Raw genomic sequence first — 17,600 nt, 5'->3', positions numbered from 1 at the left:
AGATTGCCTTGTGTAGTATCGCCATTTTGACAATATTAATTCTTCCAGTCTAAGAACACACTTCTATCTTTTAGTACCATCTTTGATTTCTTTCATCAGCATTTTATAGTTTTTGGAGTACAGGTCTTTTACCTCCTTCAGTTCCATTCAGTCACTCAGTTGGGTCCAACTCTTTGAGACACCATGGACTGCAGCACGCCAGGCTTCCCTGTCCATCACAACTCCTGGAGCTTTCTAAAACTCGTCCATCGAGTCAGTGATGCCATGCAACCATCTCATCCTCTGTTGTCCCCTTCTCCTCCTGCCTTCAATCCTTCCCAGCATCAGGGTCTTTTCCAACGAGTCTGTTCTTCATGTCAGGTGGCCAAAGTATTGGAGTTTCAGCTTCAGGATCAGTCCTTCCAATGAATATTCAGGACTTATTTCCTTTAGGATTGACTGGCTGGATCTCCTTGCAGTCCAAGGACTCACAAGAGTCTTCTCCACCACCACAGTTTAAAACCATCAATTATTTAGTGCTCAGCTTTCTTTATGGTCCAACTCTCATATCCATCCATACATGACTACTGGAAAAACCATAGCTTTGATTAGATAGACTATTGTTGGCAGAGTAATGTCTCTGCTTTTTAATACACTGTCTAGGTTTGTCATAGCTTTTCTTCCAAGGAGCAAGCATCTTTTAATTTCATGGCTGCAGCCACCATATGTAGTGATTTTGAGCCCAAGAAAAGAAAGTCTGTAACTGTTTCCATTGTTTCTCCATCTATTTGCCATGAAGTCATGGGACCAGATACCATGATCTTAGTTTTTTGAACATTGAGTTTTACCTCCTTAGGTATATTTATTCCTAGGTATTTGATTCATTTTGATGTGAAAGTAAATGAGATTATTTCCTTAATTTATCTTTCTGATCTTTCATTGCTAATGTATAGCAATGCAAGAGATTTATCTATTTATTCTGTATTCTGCAATTTTACTGAATTCATTGCTGAACTTTGGGAGCTTTCTACACCCAATCTAATCTCAAGGGAAACGTCAGTAAGATTGTTCAGAACAGCTACAGCATCTCCAGTGGTACTATTTCCTACTAGCATCTAATTCTGGCTGAGCCTGGAAGTAATGCTTCCCAGAGGTTGTCTTAGGCAAACTGTGGGCCTGAGACAGGCCTTAGCACTCTTCTTCCCTCAGGAAGGGCTTCTTCCCTCAGGAATAAGGAGGAATGCATACTAGGGGGAGGGGGAGGAGAGAGAGGAAGGAGAGGGAGAAGCAGGGAAGGGAGTCGTGGGAAGGATAAGAAGGGAGGGGGAGTTAGAAAAGGAGAGAGCGAGCAGAGGGTGCGTAAGCATATGGAGAAAAACAGGAGACAGAACAGATCCTGAGTTTCTTCAGAGACTTGAAGACGTGGTAAGTATAATGTGCCCACAGCATATCCAGGCAGAACTACCTATGGGAACTCAGCACAGGCACAGCAGCCACCCATTGACCAAGGAACCTTGCTATGTGCCAACAGCAAAAAAAAAAAAAAAAAAAAAGTCTAGCAGAGTATTCATCTGAATACAATGCCATTGCAGTGAAAGAATTAGGAGGTTCCATTAATTCATTAATGAGATTCTCCATGCAAGCACTCAGCTTGCCAGTAAGGAACAACTGTATTTAGAAGATGTTAAAAGTGAGTATCTGTTGCAAAGCTTCCACTAGACTGTGCTGCGTATGTCCTGTGCTAAGTCGCTTCAGTCATGTCTAACTCTCTGTGACCCTATGGACAGTAGCCCACCAGGCTTCTCTGTCCATGGGATTCTCCAGGCAAGAATACTGGAGTGGTTCAAACACAGGTTCCATCAATCACCAGCTTGGGTCAAATCCATTATCCTCCGTAAGACTCAAGTTTGTTCACCTGTACAGTGAAGAGAATGAGGGGTTATGAAGATTAAATGAGAAGATTTGCATAAATGGTCAATGCAGGGTCTGGTGTACAGTAAATAATAAATGTCAGCTGCCATCATCAGACCCATTTTCATCACTACAACACCCTCCCCCCCACATCATTAAGATTACTACTTGAGATAATTACGTTTGACAGTATTTTATTAAATGTAAAGTGCTATTTGTAATCATATATAAATGTTGGCTCTCAGTAGAAATGAATACTTGGTTTTTCTAAAGAAAATTACTTCAAATGAACCCATTTTTGACATTTATATAGAATATAATTCTCTAGATGGGACTACCTCTTACCTACTAATATAAATGATTTAGGGACCTTTATAAGAGAACCATAAACAGAACCTAATAATCAGAACTCCTTAACACTATTTCTCTCTTCAGCACAAAGGCCAAAAGTAAGTATTTACCAATGAAGAATTCTAGTGTCACCAAGAGATTGTGCCTCCTCAGAATTTAACCTGGCTCACTTTACTAGTCCTGCATTCAGTATTCCAGAAGAGGGCACCAGTGTGCAAGGCGGTTTACAGAGTCTGACCCTACTCACGGAGAGCATGAATTTGCCTTAGCAACAGGAATTTCAGTAAATAATTGGACTCCTCATCCTTCCACAGATTCAGACTCATCTAGGGGCATGATCCAGAAGATACAGGTTTCCACATTTTGCTTTTGGGGGGTTCTTTGTTTCCTTTTGCCTTTCTGTATTAAAATGCAGCTTTTCTGGGCCAGCTAGCTCTTAACTGAGCATGAAGTATCTGTAAGATTATCAAGTCAACTTTAATACAACCGCATTATAAAAATTTGAGATGAATCATTTGTAAAGCAACTATTTCTAGATGTTGAACTTGATGGCTAAGCTAGAGAAAAAATTCAAAAGCATTTACACATTCACTATTTGCACAGGAGATTCTTTGTACAGAGTGGGATCAAAGAATCTCAATCCAAGGGGACAGGAAAGGAAGGCGAAATCACTTTCAGAGAGACTAACTTGTTTTCCTGGAATACTGTTGAAATGTAATTGGAATTCTAAGTTTACAACATTCATAAAAAACAGCTTCTGGCTATGTTACTTCACGGCCTCGATATGGCATTAAAATTTCTAATGACATCATGTCACTCTCCATCCTGACAAAAGAAAATAAAGAGGCAATTACATTTCATTTCCTTGTAAATTAATAAGCGGATGGTCTGAAGTTGATTATATCATTTAATAATGTGATTAAAACATACTACGTACTCTGCAGGAAACAAAACAGTCTGAATTTAGACAACACAGAAAAGCACTTGTTTCTCCAAGCCAAGGTACCGCATCCCTTCCTGTCTCTTCCAATTAAAATTATCTAATTTTAAAATATTTTATTTACAGGAAGATTTTATTATTCATAAATAAATAAATCAGCCAATCAATTAATTAAAGATTTGCCGGAAACCTCCCTCCTTCAAGTAAGAAGGAAGAAAGGAGGTGCTACTTGACCTCACAACTCAAGAAAAAAGGAATGCAAGAGGTCCAACTGCCTCTCGCTGCCTAATTCAATACAACAATTATCAAGACAGCTTAATACCCTCAGGCAGAATACTCACTGTAACACAGAATGAGATCAAGTTTAACTCCCAAAGAAAATTTATAGAAATGCCAAATTTTTTAGAATTGATTTTATTGAAGTATAGTTGATCTATAATGTTGTGTTAATTCCTACTATACAGCAAACTGGTTCAATTACACACATATATATATATATACACACACACATACAAATATATACACACACACACATATATATACATACACATATATATACACACACACATACAAATATATACACACACATATATATACACACACACATATACATACACACACATACAAATATATATACACACACATATATATACACACACATATACACACATATACACACACACATATACACACACATACAAATATATACACACACATACAAATATACACACACACATATACACACATATACACACACATACACACACATATACACACACATATATATACACACACATATATACACACACACATACACACACATATATACACACACACACATACACACACACACATATACACACACATATACACACACACATACAAATATATACACACACACATACAAATATACACACACACACATATACACACACACATACACACACATACACACACATATATACACACACATATATATACACACACACATATACACACACACATATACACACATATACACACACATATATATACACACACATATATACACACACACATATATACACACATATACACACACATATATACACACATATACACACATATACACACACACATATACACACACACATATATATACACACACAGTGCACACATACACATTCCTTTTCATATTCTTTTGCATCATGGTTTATCACAGGTTTTTAAAGTAAAAAAATGCCTAGGCTAGCTCCTCTCTTTCTCTCTGAAATCCTTACCAAGTAAAAAGAGAGGAATATACAGACGAATAACGGCCACATGCGATTCCTATATAAGAAAGCTACTGACAATGGTTGTTTTGCTGTAGTGCTTATAACAACACTGCTCATTAAAGCTTCCCAGTTTATCATTAAAAAAAGTCATTCAAGAACAATAAATTCCCATACAGCCATTTAGAAACTCAATATATGCCTTATTATTGGTTAAATCCTAATTATCTAAAATTTTCTGATTTCTTAAGATTTTTTTCATATGTGACTATCTGATACTAGAAATAATCAGTTTTTTATCACTATGGCTATGTTATTGAGAGAAGGTTATGACTAAACAATAATGGTTTTAAAGTACCATATTCTGGACCTTCCTACCCCAAGGGGATTAAAAATACTCAATTTCAATTTTAAAAATAAGCAGCACTAAATTACCTTCCATCAGATCTCAAAATATCTTCTAACTGTTAATATTTACATTTAATGGATGTTCCATGCATTTTAGAATGCAGTGAATAATTTTTATGTAAAAATTTCTTTTCTGTCCACATTTTTGCTGAGTAAAATTAGTATTAGTATATATTCACTGGGCACCAGAGCTGGGCAACAGAAGGTTGGATGGCATCACCAACTCAACTGACATGAGTTTAAGCTAACTCCAGGAAGCAGAGAAGGACAGGAAAGCCTGGAGTGCTGCAGTCCATGGATCGCAAAGAATCAGACACGACTAAGCGAGCACACACAGCACAGCACAGCAATTATTAGGGGTAAACTAGTAAACATTGGCTCATTAATCTAAGTATTGTATCCTCAAACTAAACATTCAGTTCAGTTCCGTTCAGTCGCTCAGTCGTGTCCGACTCTCTGCGACCCCATGAATCGCAGCACGCCAGGCCTCCCTGTCCATCACCAACTCCCAGAGTTCACTCAGACTCGTGTCCATTGAGTCAGTGATGCCATCCAGCCATCTCATCCTCGGTCGTCCCCTTCTCCTCCTGCCCTCAATCCCTCCCAGCATCAGAGTCTTTTCCAATGAGTCAGCTCTTCTCATGAGGTGGCCAAAGTACTGGAGTTTCAGCTTTAGCATCATTCCTTCCAAAGAAATCCCAGGGCTGATTTCCTTCAGAATGGACTGGTTAGATCTCCTTTCAGTCCAAGGGACTCTCAAGAGTCTTCTCCAACACCACAGTTCAAAACATTCCAAGTGCTTAAAAGTATACTTGTAAGCATGGAATCAGCTTGATCTCATGCACATCAAGTTCTAAGTAACATTTTCCAGCCAGAGAACCACGTGGGTTCTGCTCCCCTCTTGTTCTCTTCTCTTCTAACTCTTCCATCTTGTGAAGCACAAGATGCTTTACAGATACTTTCTGTGGTTAGATACTGTTGAGTTTTCACCATCTCTAATAATGCTTTCTGCCGTCTCTTCAAATCCTTACAAACACCCGTCCCCACTGTCCTATCAGTGCCAGGCTTGGTGGCACCTCCCCGGCGTGCTCAGAACCACTTATCTGCCGCCAGGTCTCTCTCCTGCCAGCACGCCCACCACATGGCTGGTAGCAAAATAAGGATGGCACAAGATTCTTTGCTTTCGATTTCCTCTGCTTTGGAGAAGACTAGAGTTTTGTTTTTGTTTTTTTTAATCCTGGTTTTTACATTCAATTCTAGAAGTTTATGGCCAACTCCTCAAACATCACCATTCAAAAGATCACTGACACACTCTCTAACCAATGCCTTTTATAATACTACTTTTAAGTTTACTAATATTTTTAAAACTTTGCTAAATCCCAATGCACCAAGAAAACATTTAAGATAATTAGTATTAAAATTTCACTTCTCCAAACAGGCATAGAGAACAGACTTATGGACACAGGGAGAGAGGAGGAGAGGGTGGGAAGTATGGAGAGTAACATGGAAACTTACATTACCATATGCAAAATAGACAGCCAATGGGGATTTGCTGTATGACTTAGGGAACTCAAACAGGGCTCTATATCAACCTAGAGGGGTGGGATGGGGAGGGAAACGGGAGGGAGGTTCAAGAGGGAACGGACATATGTACACCTATGACTGATTCATGTTGAGGTTTGACAGAAAACAACAAAATTCTGTAAAGCAATTATCCTTCAATTAATAAATAAATTAACTAAAAAATTTCATTTCTCCAATTTCAAGAAAACATAATCATGCCAAGTTCCAAATGCTAAACTTAAAGATTATAGGTTAATATTCCTTATGAGAAAAATAACAAACTAAAAGGAGCTATGTGAATTTAAGACCAGTCTTTATACTCAATAACTAACAGAATCAAATAAAAACTCTTGATTTTTCATTAACAAAACTGAATGTTAATCTGGAGGGCTGCATGTAAATCACTTAAGTTAGAACACTCCCCCGTGCCATACACAAACTTAACTCAAAATGGTCTAAAACCTAAGACATGGCCATAAAACTCCTGGGAGAGAAGATTCTCTGACAAAAATCATACCAATGCTTTCTTAGGTCAGTCTTTCAACACAAAATAAATAAAAGCAAAAATAAACAAATAGAGCCTAATCAGATTTATAAGCTTTTGCACAGCAAAGAAAACCAAAAACAAAATGTAAAAACAACCTACTGAACGAGAATAAATATTTGCAAATGTTGTGACCAACAAGGCTTAATTTTCAAAACAGACAAACAGCTCAATATCAAAAAGAAAACAAAACAAAAAAAGCAACCAACTCAATCAAAGCACGGGCATATGATCTAAATAGACATTTCTCCAAAGACATACAGATGGCCAACAGGCACATGAAAAGACACTAAACACTGCTAATTATCAGAGAAACACAAATGAAAACTAGAGTGAAGTATCACCTCTCATCGGTAAGAATGGCCATCATCAAAGCATCTACTAATAAATGCGGGAGAGGGTGTGGAGAAAAGGGAAATCCCCTGCATCGTTAGCAGGACTGCAGATTGGTTGCAGCCACTATGGAGAACAGTATGGGGGTTCCTTAAAAACTAACAATTGAGTTACCATGTGGTCCAGCAATCCCAGCCCTAGGCATATATGCAGATGAACACTCTAATTTGAAAAGACACATGCACCTCAGTGTCCACAGCAGCACTACTCACAACAGCGAAGGTATGGAAGTGACCTAAGGGCCCCCTGACAGGGGAGTGGATAAAGAAGACACGATGTGCGCGTGCGTGCACACACAACGGAATATCATTCAGCCTTTAAAAAGAATGAAATAAAGCCGTTTCCAGCAACATGGATGGACCTAGAGATCATCATATGAAGTGAAGTAAGTCACAGAAAGACAAACACCACAAGACATCACTCAGATGTGGAATCTGAAAACCTGATGTAAACGAACCTAATTACAAAGCAGAAATAGACTCACAGGCACAGAAAACATACCTACAGTCACCAAAGGAGAAAGAAGAGGAGAGATAACTCAGGAGTTTGGGATTAAAAGATTCATAGCAGCACTTCCCTGGTGATCCGGTGCTTAAGAATCCGCCTGCCAATGCAGGGGACATGGGTTAGATTCCTGGTCCGGGAAGATCCCACACGCTGCAAAGCAGCTAAGCCTGTGAGTCACAGCTGCTGAGCCCCAGTGCCTGGGGCCCATATTCTGCAAGAGGAGAAGCCACCACCATGAGGAGCCTGCTCACCGCAACGAAGGGAAGCCCCCACAACTAGAGAAAGCCCACGCCGCAACGGAGACCCAGCACAGCCAAAAGTAAAGGAATCGAATTCATTTAAAGGCCCCCGAAAAAACAGACCCACACTAGTATATATAAAATAGATAGACAGTCCTCCTGTATAGCAAAGGGAACTGTATTCAATATCTTGTGATAACCTATAACAAAACAATCTGAAAAGATAAATAACTGGATATAACTGAATCACTCTGCTGTACACAGAAACTAGCACCCTGTAAGTCAATTATAATTCAATTTTAAAATAACTGAATGTTAATAATTTCTCTCACTCATTGACCAGTTTCTGTGGAAATGAAGAATATTTCCCCAGGTAATTCAAACATTGCTCTAGATATTAAATATTTATACTCCTTTCATATCAAAAATTTAGACTTCTACACACATATACACAAACAAATACCTCTGCTACACACACATACCAATAAAGCTATAACTCCATACGGCTTATGAACCCTCCATACCCATGGCTTCAAATATTTTATTGAACCATAATCTATTTCATTACTTCAAATGTTTGTTTCAAGGAAGGCATAGCAGGAAAAGAAAATTCTTCTCAAGGACAAATACACTTCATACTATAAAAATAGGAACGGCAAGTGAGCTGAGCACTCTAATTCTAAACTTCTAAACCCACCCTCTGTAGATTCACAAGGCAGGTGAGTTACTCTGAATACTAAAGACTTAGATGTTCTTCAGAAAGCGTACTACTTTGTTTAACCTTATTAGAATCACTTTTGTTGTTTGGTTTACAATAAAACTTTTACTTTCTATCCTGCATGATATACACACTCTGTGAAATATGCATTCAAACTTCCATGAAGCTAGTAGATTTACAAATTAAGATGCTTTTGTACCAGGGAAGCTTTGGTTCAGGAGCAGCCACGAGAGGGGCTTTGGTGGCCTGAATCCACCAGGTGGCCCAGACTGAGTCAGGATTAGACTTCAAAGAAGAAAAGCAAACAGAAGGAGATGATCTGGTCATATACACACCTCCTTTCAAAAGAAGCACCATGCAGAGTCCAGACAGCACCTGTCTATCCAGCCCAGTTCTTCCAAGGGCACCGCTGAGAGGAGGGGGCAAACGCCATAGCCATCCCCCAGGGTATGCTCCTACTGCACTTTCACACCAACCCAAGTTGGACATACAGGCTCTTAAGAGCAACAGCCCATGCCCAGTGTAGGAGAAAAGGCAGAAACGTCCTCAAATTCAACTTGTAAACTGGCAAGAGGGAATGACCCAGCTGTGATGTCCTGGGCCAACATCCCCCAGCAACAGTCCCCTCTGCCCCTTCACCCAGGACCATGAGGTACAGGTGTGATGCACGCAGCAATTCCCAACGCCGTGCTGCAAGGAGCTGCCCCTGCAGAGACGAACCCGGAAACAGCAGGCACTTACATTGTGCGACTTTCAGAGAACACAGCCATTTCAGGATGAAATTCACTGGAGAAATATAATATATACAGTCCTCCCTAGTACACTGACTCTGTAAAGATCTTGTCTTTTCTCTAAAGTAAAAAGAAACACATGTCAGATGACCAAGTTCAAATATTTTAAAGTTTACAGAACAAGAATGTGTGGTCACCCACCCTTCTCCTGAGTCCTGGCACCTCTTGGCTCCTATCTCAGCATATACACTTACTCCAAGATGATCATTCAACCCAGTCACTCAGCTCTATGACGTTTTATTTCACTTTACTCTTTAGCTTTGTTTCTGACGGATATGATAAGTAATATTATTCTGGTTTTATAAAGTAGTAAAAAAAAAAAAAAAAAAAAAACAAGAGGCAGGAAAGAGGGAGAGAAGGTGAAAGGAGGGAGGGGAAGAGGACAAAGAAAAGAAAGACTAAGCCAAGAGCCAGAAAAAATTCCCAAGAAGCCTAAAAGGAAACACCAACCAACCAACCTACCAGTCTGGGGCATCCATTCGGACGATACACTCCTTCCGTTGGGGTCTGCAGAAAAGAAAATGCCCTTTGGCACCACTGTTACAATTCATTTTAAAATTTGTCTTTCGACTGTATCCAAATCACCTGGGCGGTTTTACTTTCACATTTTGAATTCCTATCCTTAAAACTAGGGCTGGTAAAATAAAACCTAAATATACTTTGAGTCAGTCTCGCCAGTCCTCTCAAAAGATCTTTACCCCAACCATTTAAAAAAAGAAAACACCAGTCAGGTAGCAATAACAGCAAAGGTGTGACTTCTCCCCTCCCCTTTACCCACCAGAGGTGTTAAAGGTCCTGCCCTACTGGAGATCAGCCCAGCTTTTTGGTCCTGTCACTACGGGAGTTTCTAGACTCTGCAACTTGCCGCAATGCCCCCAGCTCCGAGTCACCCACGAGCTGGCGTTTCTGCACCTTGTCACGGGGCTGTCACATGCCAGTCACTTCATAGCAACCAAAAGACCTGCGAAGTAATTCCTGTTGATGCCACTTAACACATGCTGAAGTTTGGGGAGAGCTCATTATTACAAATGAGGATACCTGCCCTCTCCCTTAACAGTCACAGACGGCGCTCTGTACTACACACACCCATGTTCAAAATGTCTCCTAATAACTGAGGATAAGGCTGGGAAACCACTACATATCAGTTTTATAGAGGAAAAACAAAAAGGGAGGCTGAGAGAGACTAAATGACTTTCCCAAAGACACAAAGATACTTATATATAAAACTGGAATCGAACCAAGACCTGTCTTCAGTCCTAAAGAACTTTCCACAGCAAACAATCCATTGTACCCATATAAACCTTGAATAAAAGTGAAAGGCAAAGCCATTAAGGAAAAAACTTATGGGTCTGGAATCTCCAAAAGACCTAGACTCAGGTCTCAGCCCCAGCAAGGCTGTGTTTCCACATCTGCAAATAACGAAGATCATAATACCTGCCTTAAAAAACCAGGCATTCAAAAACAGAATTTACTGTTAAATTTTTAAGAAGATTTCAGGGGTTCCTTTTTTCCAGAATCCTTAACTTTATAAAATAGGGGAAAAGTTCCTCACAATTCCTCAGAATAAATCTAGGGTCCAAGTACCAATGCCTAAAAGCACACACTTCATCATCCATGATAAATGTGCCAAAGAAAGCTGTGGTGTTTGAAGGCAGCAGTTCACACACAAAAAAAAGGAGAACCAGAAGGTTTTGTTCACCACACACCTGACTGTGAATATGGACGCCTGAGAGAGACAAACGGACCCCAGGCCCGAGCAGCAGTCAACCACAGTGTGCCCTTGGCTACCCCAGTCCAGCACCAGCTCTTTAACCAAGACTTGCAACAAGCAAGGACCAAGAGTCACTCTCTTTCCACGTGAGTATGCAAAAGTATCGAACTGAACCTGACAATACATTTAAAAAAATACATCCACCATGGTCAAGCTGGACTCATTCCGGGGTCCCAAGGATGGTTCAGCATTTACAAATCACTCAATGTGATACATTGCATCAATCATATCAACAAAAAAGATAAAAATCACATGATCAGCTCAATAGACGCTGAAAAAGCACTTGATAAAATTCAACATGCATTCATGATAAAAACTCTTGCCTAAGTGGGTATATATCTCAGCATTATTAAAAGCTATTTATGACAAACCCACAACCAACACAATACTCAATGCTGAAAAGCTTCCCACTAAAATATGGAAGAAAACAAGGATGCCTACTCTACCCACTTGCTTTCAACATAGTATTAGAAGTCCTAGCCACAGCAATCAGACAAGAAAAAGAAACAGAAGTATCCAAATTGGAAGGGAAGAAGTAAAATTGTCATTATATGCAGATGACGATACAGTTTCTGTGTGCTCAGTCATGTTCGAATCTTTGCAACCCATGCACTTTAGCCTGCCAGGCTCTTCTGTCCATGGAATTTTCCAGGCAAGAATACTGGAGTGGGTTGCCATGTCCTACTCCAGGGGATCTTCCTGATCCTGGGGTTGAACCTGTATCTCTTGCTTTTCCTGCCCTGGCAGGCATGATACTGCATATAGAAAACCCTAAAGACTCCACTAAAAACTCCACAAAAACGATTAAAACTGATTTTAAAAATTCAGTAAGGTAGCAGGACAGAAGAATAACACACAGAAATCTATTGTATTTCTTTACACTAACACTGAAAAGTTAGAAGGAGAAAGTACAACAATCCACTTCAAAATTCCATCAGAAAAATAAAGTACTTTGGAATAAACCTCACCAAGGAGGTGAAACACTTATATGCTGAAAACTGCAAAATACTAATGAAAGAAATCAACAATTATTCAAAGAAACAGAAAGATAACCCATGCTCTTGGATTGCAAGAATATTGTTAAAATGGCCGCACTGCCAAAAGCAATCTATATATGTAATATGATCCCTATCAAATAATTTTCCATAGAACTGGAACAAGAAATCCTAAAATTTCTATGGGACCATAAAAGTCCCAGAATTTCCAAAGCAATCCCGAGGATAAAGAACGACACTGGAGGCATAGCCCTCCCAGACTTAAGACAGTTCTACAGAGCTACAGTAACCAAAGCATGGTGGTGCTGGGCTTCCCTGCTGGCTCCGTGCTAAAGAATCTGCCTGCCAACACGGGGGACATGGGTTCAATCCCTGGGTCAGGAAGATGCCCTGCAGAAGGAACTGGCAACCCGCTCCAGTATTCTTGCCTGGGAAATCCCATGGACAGAAGGAGCCCGTCAGGCCATCGCCCACGGGGTCACAAAAGAATCAGCTGCACCTTAGGGACTAAATAACAACAGCAACAACTGGCACTGCCGGTGGATCAATGGGACGGTAGAGACAGTACAGAAATAAATCCACATACCCATGATCAGTTAATCTTCAACAAAGGAGGCAAGAGTATTCAATACAGAAAAGGTTAAGTCTCTTCAGCAAGTGGTGCTGCAGAGGCTGGACAACTCACGTAAATCACTGAAACTAGAACACTCCCTCACACCACGTACCGTAAAAATAAACTTAAAATGGCTTAAAGACTTAAATATGAGACATGACACCATAAAATGCCCAGAAGAGGACATAGGCAAAACATTCTCTGACATAAATCATACCAATGTTCTCTTAGGTTAGTCTCCCAACACAAAGAAATATAAACACAAATAAATAGCACCTAATCAGACCTACAAGCTTTTGCCCAGCAAGGGAAAGCATCAACAAATTGAAAAGAACCTACATGATGGAGAAAATATTTGCAAATTATGTGACCAACAAAGGATTAATCTCCAAAATATATAAGCATATCATAACAGCTCAATATCAAAAAAGCAACCCAATCAAAAAAAAAAAAAAAGGGCAAAAGACCTAAATAGACATTTCTCCAAAGAAGACATACAGATGGCCAATAGGCACACGAAAAGATGGTCAACATTGCTAATTACTAGAGAAATGCAAATCAAAACTACAGTGAAGTATCACCTCACACCAGGCAGAATGGCCATCATCAAAAAGGCTACAGATAACAAATGCGCCAGAGGGTGTGGGGGAATGGCGACCCTCCAACACTGTTGGTGGGAATGCAAACTGGTGCAGCCGCTACAGAGAACAGTAAAGAGATTCCTAAAAAAAAAAAAAACAAACAACTGAGTTACCATATGATTCAGCAATCTTTCTCCTGGGCACATTTTTAGAGAAAACCATAATCCAAAAACATGCAACCCAATGTTCATAGTAGCTCTATTTACAGCAACCAAGACATGGAAGCACCTCAATGTGCATCAAAAAGAAAACAGATAAAGAAGATGTGTTACGTATATACAGCGGAACATCATTCAGCCATAAAAAGAATGGAAAAATGCCATTTGCAGCCACATGGATGGACCCAGAGGTTAATTATACTAAGTGAAGTCAGTCAGAAAAAGACCTATGTCATGTTATCAGTTATATGTCGAATCTAAAAACTGATACAAATGAACTTATTTAACAGAACAGAAATAGACTCACAGACCTAGAGAACCAAAGGGAAAGGCGGGAGGGATAAATCAGGAGTTTGGGACTCGCAGATGTACACCTCTGTGTATAAAATAAACAATAAGGGCCAGTGCATAGCACAGGGAACTACATTCAATATCTTGTAACAACCTATAACGGAAAATAACCTGAGAAAGAATACATATGTATATATGTAAAACGGAATCACTCTGCTGTACACCAGAAGCTAAACAACACTGTCAACCAACCATCCGTCAATTCAACAAAAAAAGAGCAGAGGCTTGACAGGACAAAGATGCCTAACCACCTACAAAAGTCCCTCCCTGAAATCAATTACTGAGCACGCAGACTTCACCGTAGGTAAAACGTATATAAAGAGAGTCAGGAGCAAAGCACAGCTCCCAAGACCGAGGGCTTTAACGTCTAGGTTAGCGCAGACAAACCCTGTGGAGGCAACTACAAACAAGACAAATCACACAGCCCTCAGCACTCTAGCAGGTAGCAGATGACCTCCCGCACAATCCTAAATCGAAAGGAGGTACGCACCAGGCGGGCGGTGATGACAGCAAGGCTCTCCCGGCAGAGGGGACGCACAGCGAGTTGCAGGGGGGCAAGAACCCAGGGTTTGTGCAACGCGTGAGGCCAGCGTCGTCTTGCAGGGGACAAGGAAAAAGGCAGGAGTGTGAAGACTTGGGCAGGGGACAGAGGAAGACTCAAGGGGATGAAAAATGGCCAGATTGCTCTAAACTTAAAGAAAGCATCAGCACAACCCAACCTGCCAAAATTAGCACCTCAACCTTAATTTATTAGTCATGTAGTAATCTTACGTAAAACCAGCTCAACTGCCACAGGTTTGTTTTTAACACTCCAAGTATTAACACCCAAAGTTCAACCCTCATTTTAACATATGTCAAGGAGCAGTTTTCCTCAGAAATACATAGATTAATAAATGAGATAAAATAATAATAATAATATTTTTGGTCTTCTATTTACATTCAGCTCTGAGTTCACAGTTCATAATTTATAACAGAATAACTATATGAAAACAGAAGTACAGGAATGCAAGTGTACTCTACCTTGAGAAACAATGAAACGGTATGATAATTCTTCACTAATGGAAATATTTTTATACACTGGTAGTATCCAGGCTCACAAAAGCAAACTTTCTTTTGCCAGTGGAAAAGCACCCAGTACTATTTTTTTCGGTACAGACTCCTGTTCCTTCCTCCTCCTGCCTTTTTTCACTCTAGCTTTTTAAACATGGTCTTTATTGTAGGTGCGGCTGTAAACTTTATGAGCCAGTATGCCAGTTTAGATGCTGTAAAAATTTCCAAGTGGCTCTACTACTTCAACCCTGAAAGCAAAGAAATTAAAGGGTAAAAGCATAAAGTATAGGGCTGTATTTTTCTCTGTGTCCAAGGGTACACAGAGTTCACCCATGTATGAAACTGCCTTTCAAATCCCTCAAAACTCTGTTCGAGTTCAGTAACAGGAGGCAGGCCTTCCTTTCAGTTCTATACAGGTTCAGATCCAGATTAAACTCAGCGTTTCCGGCACAGGCATACATCGTGCGCCTTCCCTTCCAGCTCCTCTGACTCCCTCCTGCTACCACTTCCGCTCATCAAGGCAGCTCCCTGAGTTCTCACCCCGGCTCACTGTCCTCCATTCCCCTGTCCATCATTAATTTCAGAAGCATTTATTGAGCGACTACTTAGGTGTCAGACACAATGATCAGTAAGGGAGACACGCTCTCTAGCACCACAATTTGAGGTTATAGTTGAATAGCTGTAACAATTTTTAAGAGAGATTACTTTTAAAAGCAATTATAATAATGTCATTTCAAAGAAAATCCAGAGCACATGGCAGGACCACAAGCTCCTCTACAGAAATCAGAATCCTGGAGAAAGTGACACTTAAGTTGACCCTGAGGACAAGGATTCTAACTGTTGGGGTAAGAACAAGAAAGCTCAAAGTAAGAGAATAAAACACATCAAAGAAAAACGAAGTTCGGCGTGGCTGAGTTTATGGGGTAGAAGCGGGAGGGGCACAGAACAGAGAGTAAAAAAGATAAAGCTACAAGTAAGCAACTGCTGACTGCAGGGGCCCAGGCTGCCATCACCACCTAAACACGTCTATCCCATCTGTTCAAGGTCTAGTTCCCGTTCTCCGTAATGGTAGACTAGCACGTATCAATTCCCAGAGAGTCAGAGAACCACCTCGATGACCTGCTACACTAGCACGTCAGTGATTTGCTATACTAGCAAGTTTAATGTGTTAATGGGAGGGGTCACATGGGCATCTTAACAGGAACTTTCTGGAAGCAATGGTTTGGTCAGAAAGGGAGTAACAAGTGAAACATTCGGGCTCCAAGACGAACCAGTAGAGATAACATTTTGGATAAAGACCAGTTTTCCACTAGTTCCATTTAACTCTATGTTCCCAAATATTCTGACTATCTAATCGGAACGATTATTCCTAACAATCACAGTAATGTGAGACAGGCCCTGCATTCCATTATAATCACCATCTTCCTCTTTCGAAAAGATCCACCACAATAAAATGAGAAAAAAAGAAGAGACAGAAAAAAGCAAAAATAATTCTTTGCAGATGTTCTAACTGTCTACATACAAGGCTCAGAAGTATTCAGTAAAAAAGTTATTAGAACTGGTAAGGCGGTCAGTAACAAAAATACAAAAACAACAGCTTTAATGAACTATGAAGGACAAGTTAGAAAGCATGTTGAGAAAAATTCTACTCAAAATAAGAATAAAACTTATAAAGTATCTAGGCATAAACTTAAGAAACGTTCAGGACTGGAATAAAGCAAACTATAAAACTGTTGCTGGAAGAATACTAAATAAACACTATCCTCCTAGAGTGAATTAGGCAAAGATGCCGTTTCTCTCTCAAATTCCCTTAAACTTTAATGTTATTCAAGGGGCACATAAAAAAATAAAACCAAAGAGAACTAGAAGGAAGCTTAGCTGAAAATATAGCTTCCCCATAGAGAAGATATTTCTAAACTTTACAGGAGCAAAAAATCATGATTTAAATGACTGGCTTAATTACATGGCAAAAATATCAAGCAAAATTAAAATGGTAACTGGAGAGAAAAACAGTCACGAGACAAAAGGCAAAACTAGTCTTCATGTGAATGGACTTCTCTGCACCCGTTAGAGAAAGATGAACACATCATATGAAAAACTGGTCAAAAGATGTGTTACTGAACATTCGAGTCACTACATCCTTCCTAGAAAAGCTGCTTCATCCCCGTACCCTGGACAGAGCAGGCCCCAAGGGCCTCAACCTCCCATCCTAATCTCAGCTGGATAGACCAGAAGTGACCGCACAGTGAAGCAGAGCCAGCCGCCTGCTCACTCCTGGAAAATGGGCCTCAGGTGCCCATGGCACCTGGAGGATGGTGGGCATCTCAACTGAGGGACACAGCAGACCAGAGCCAGGTGGGACACAGTTATGGAAGGGAAGAGGCCTCGAGAAGAGGGAAACCCAGCGGGCAAGGAAAAGCAGGAGAG

The 17,600-nt window shown here is 40.2% G+C and overlaps 1 protein-coding gene across 15 annotated transcripts in view; it reads right to left on the bottom strand.

Annotated features, from left to right (window-relative positions):
• The window catches only part of PSD3 (pleckstrin and Sec7 domain containing 3), a 590,582-nt gene that overhangs the window by 257,397 nt on the left and 315,585 nt on the right, over nt 1-17,600 (bottom strand). For 9 of the 15 annotated variants that reach the window (XM_042241260.2, XM_042241264.2, XM_060407088.1 and 6 more), the window contains one exon: nt 10,057-10,101. The exons of the other annotated variants lie outside the window; for them this stretch is intronic. In XM_042241260.2, coding sequence (XP_042097194.1) covers nt 10,057-10,101 — 45 coding nt within the window. The remainder of the gene's footprint in view (nt 1-10,056; nt 10,102-17,600) is intronic. 15 annotated transcript variants of the gene reach the window in all.

The sequence above is a fragment of the Ovis aries genome, chromosome 26 (assembly GCF_016772045.2).
Source record: "Ovis aries strain OAR_USU_Benz2616 breed Rambouillet chromosome 26, ARS-UI_Ramb_v3.0, whole genome shotgun sequence".
NCBI lineage: Eukaryota > Metazoa > Chordata > Mammalia > Artiodactyla > Bovidae > Ovis > Ovis aries.
Note: the sequence above shows the minus strand (reverse complement) of the source record. Positions and strands in the feature narration are given on the sequence as shown.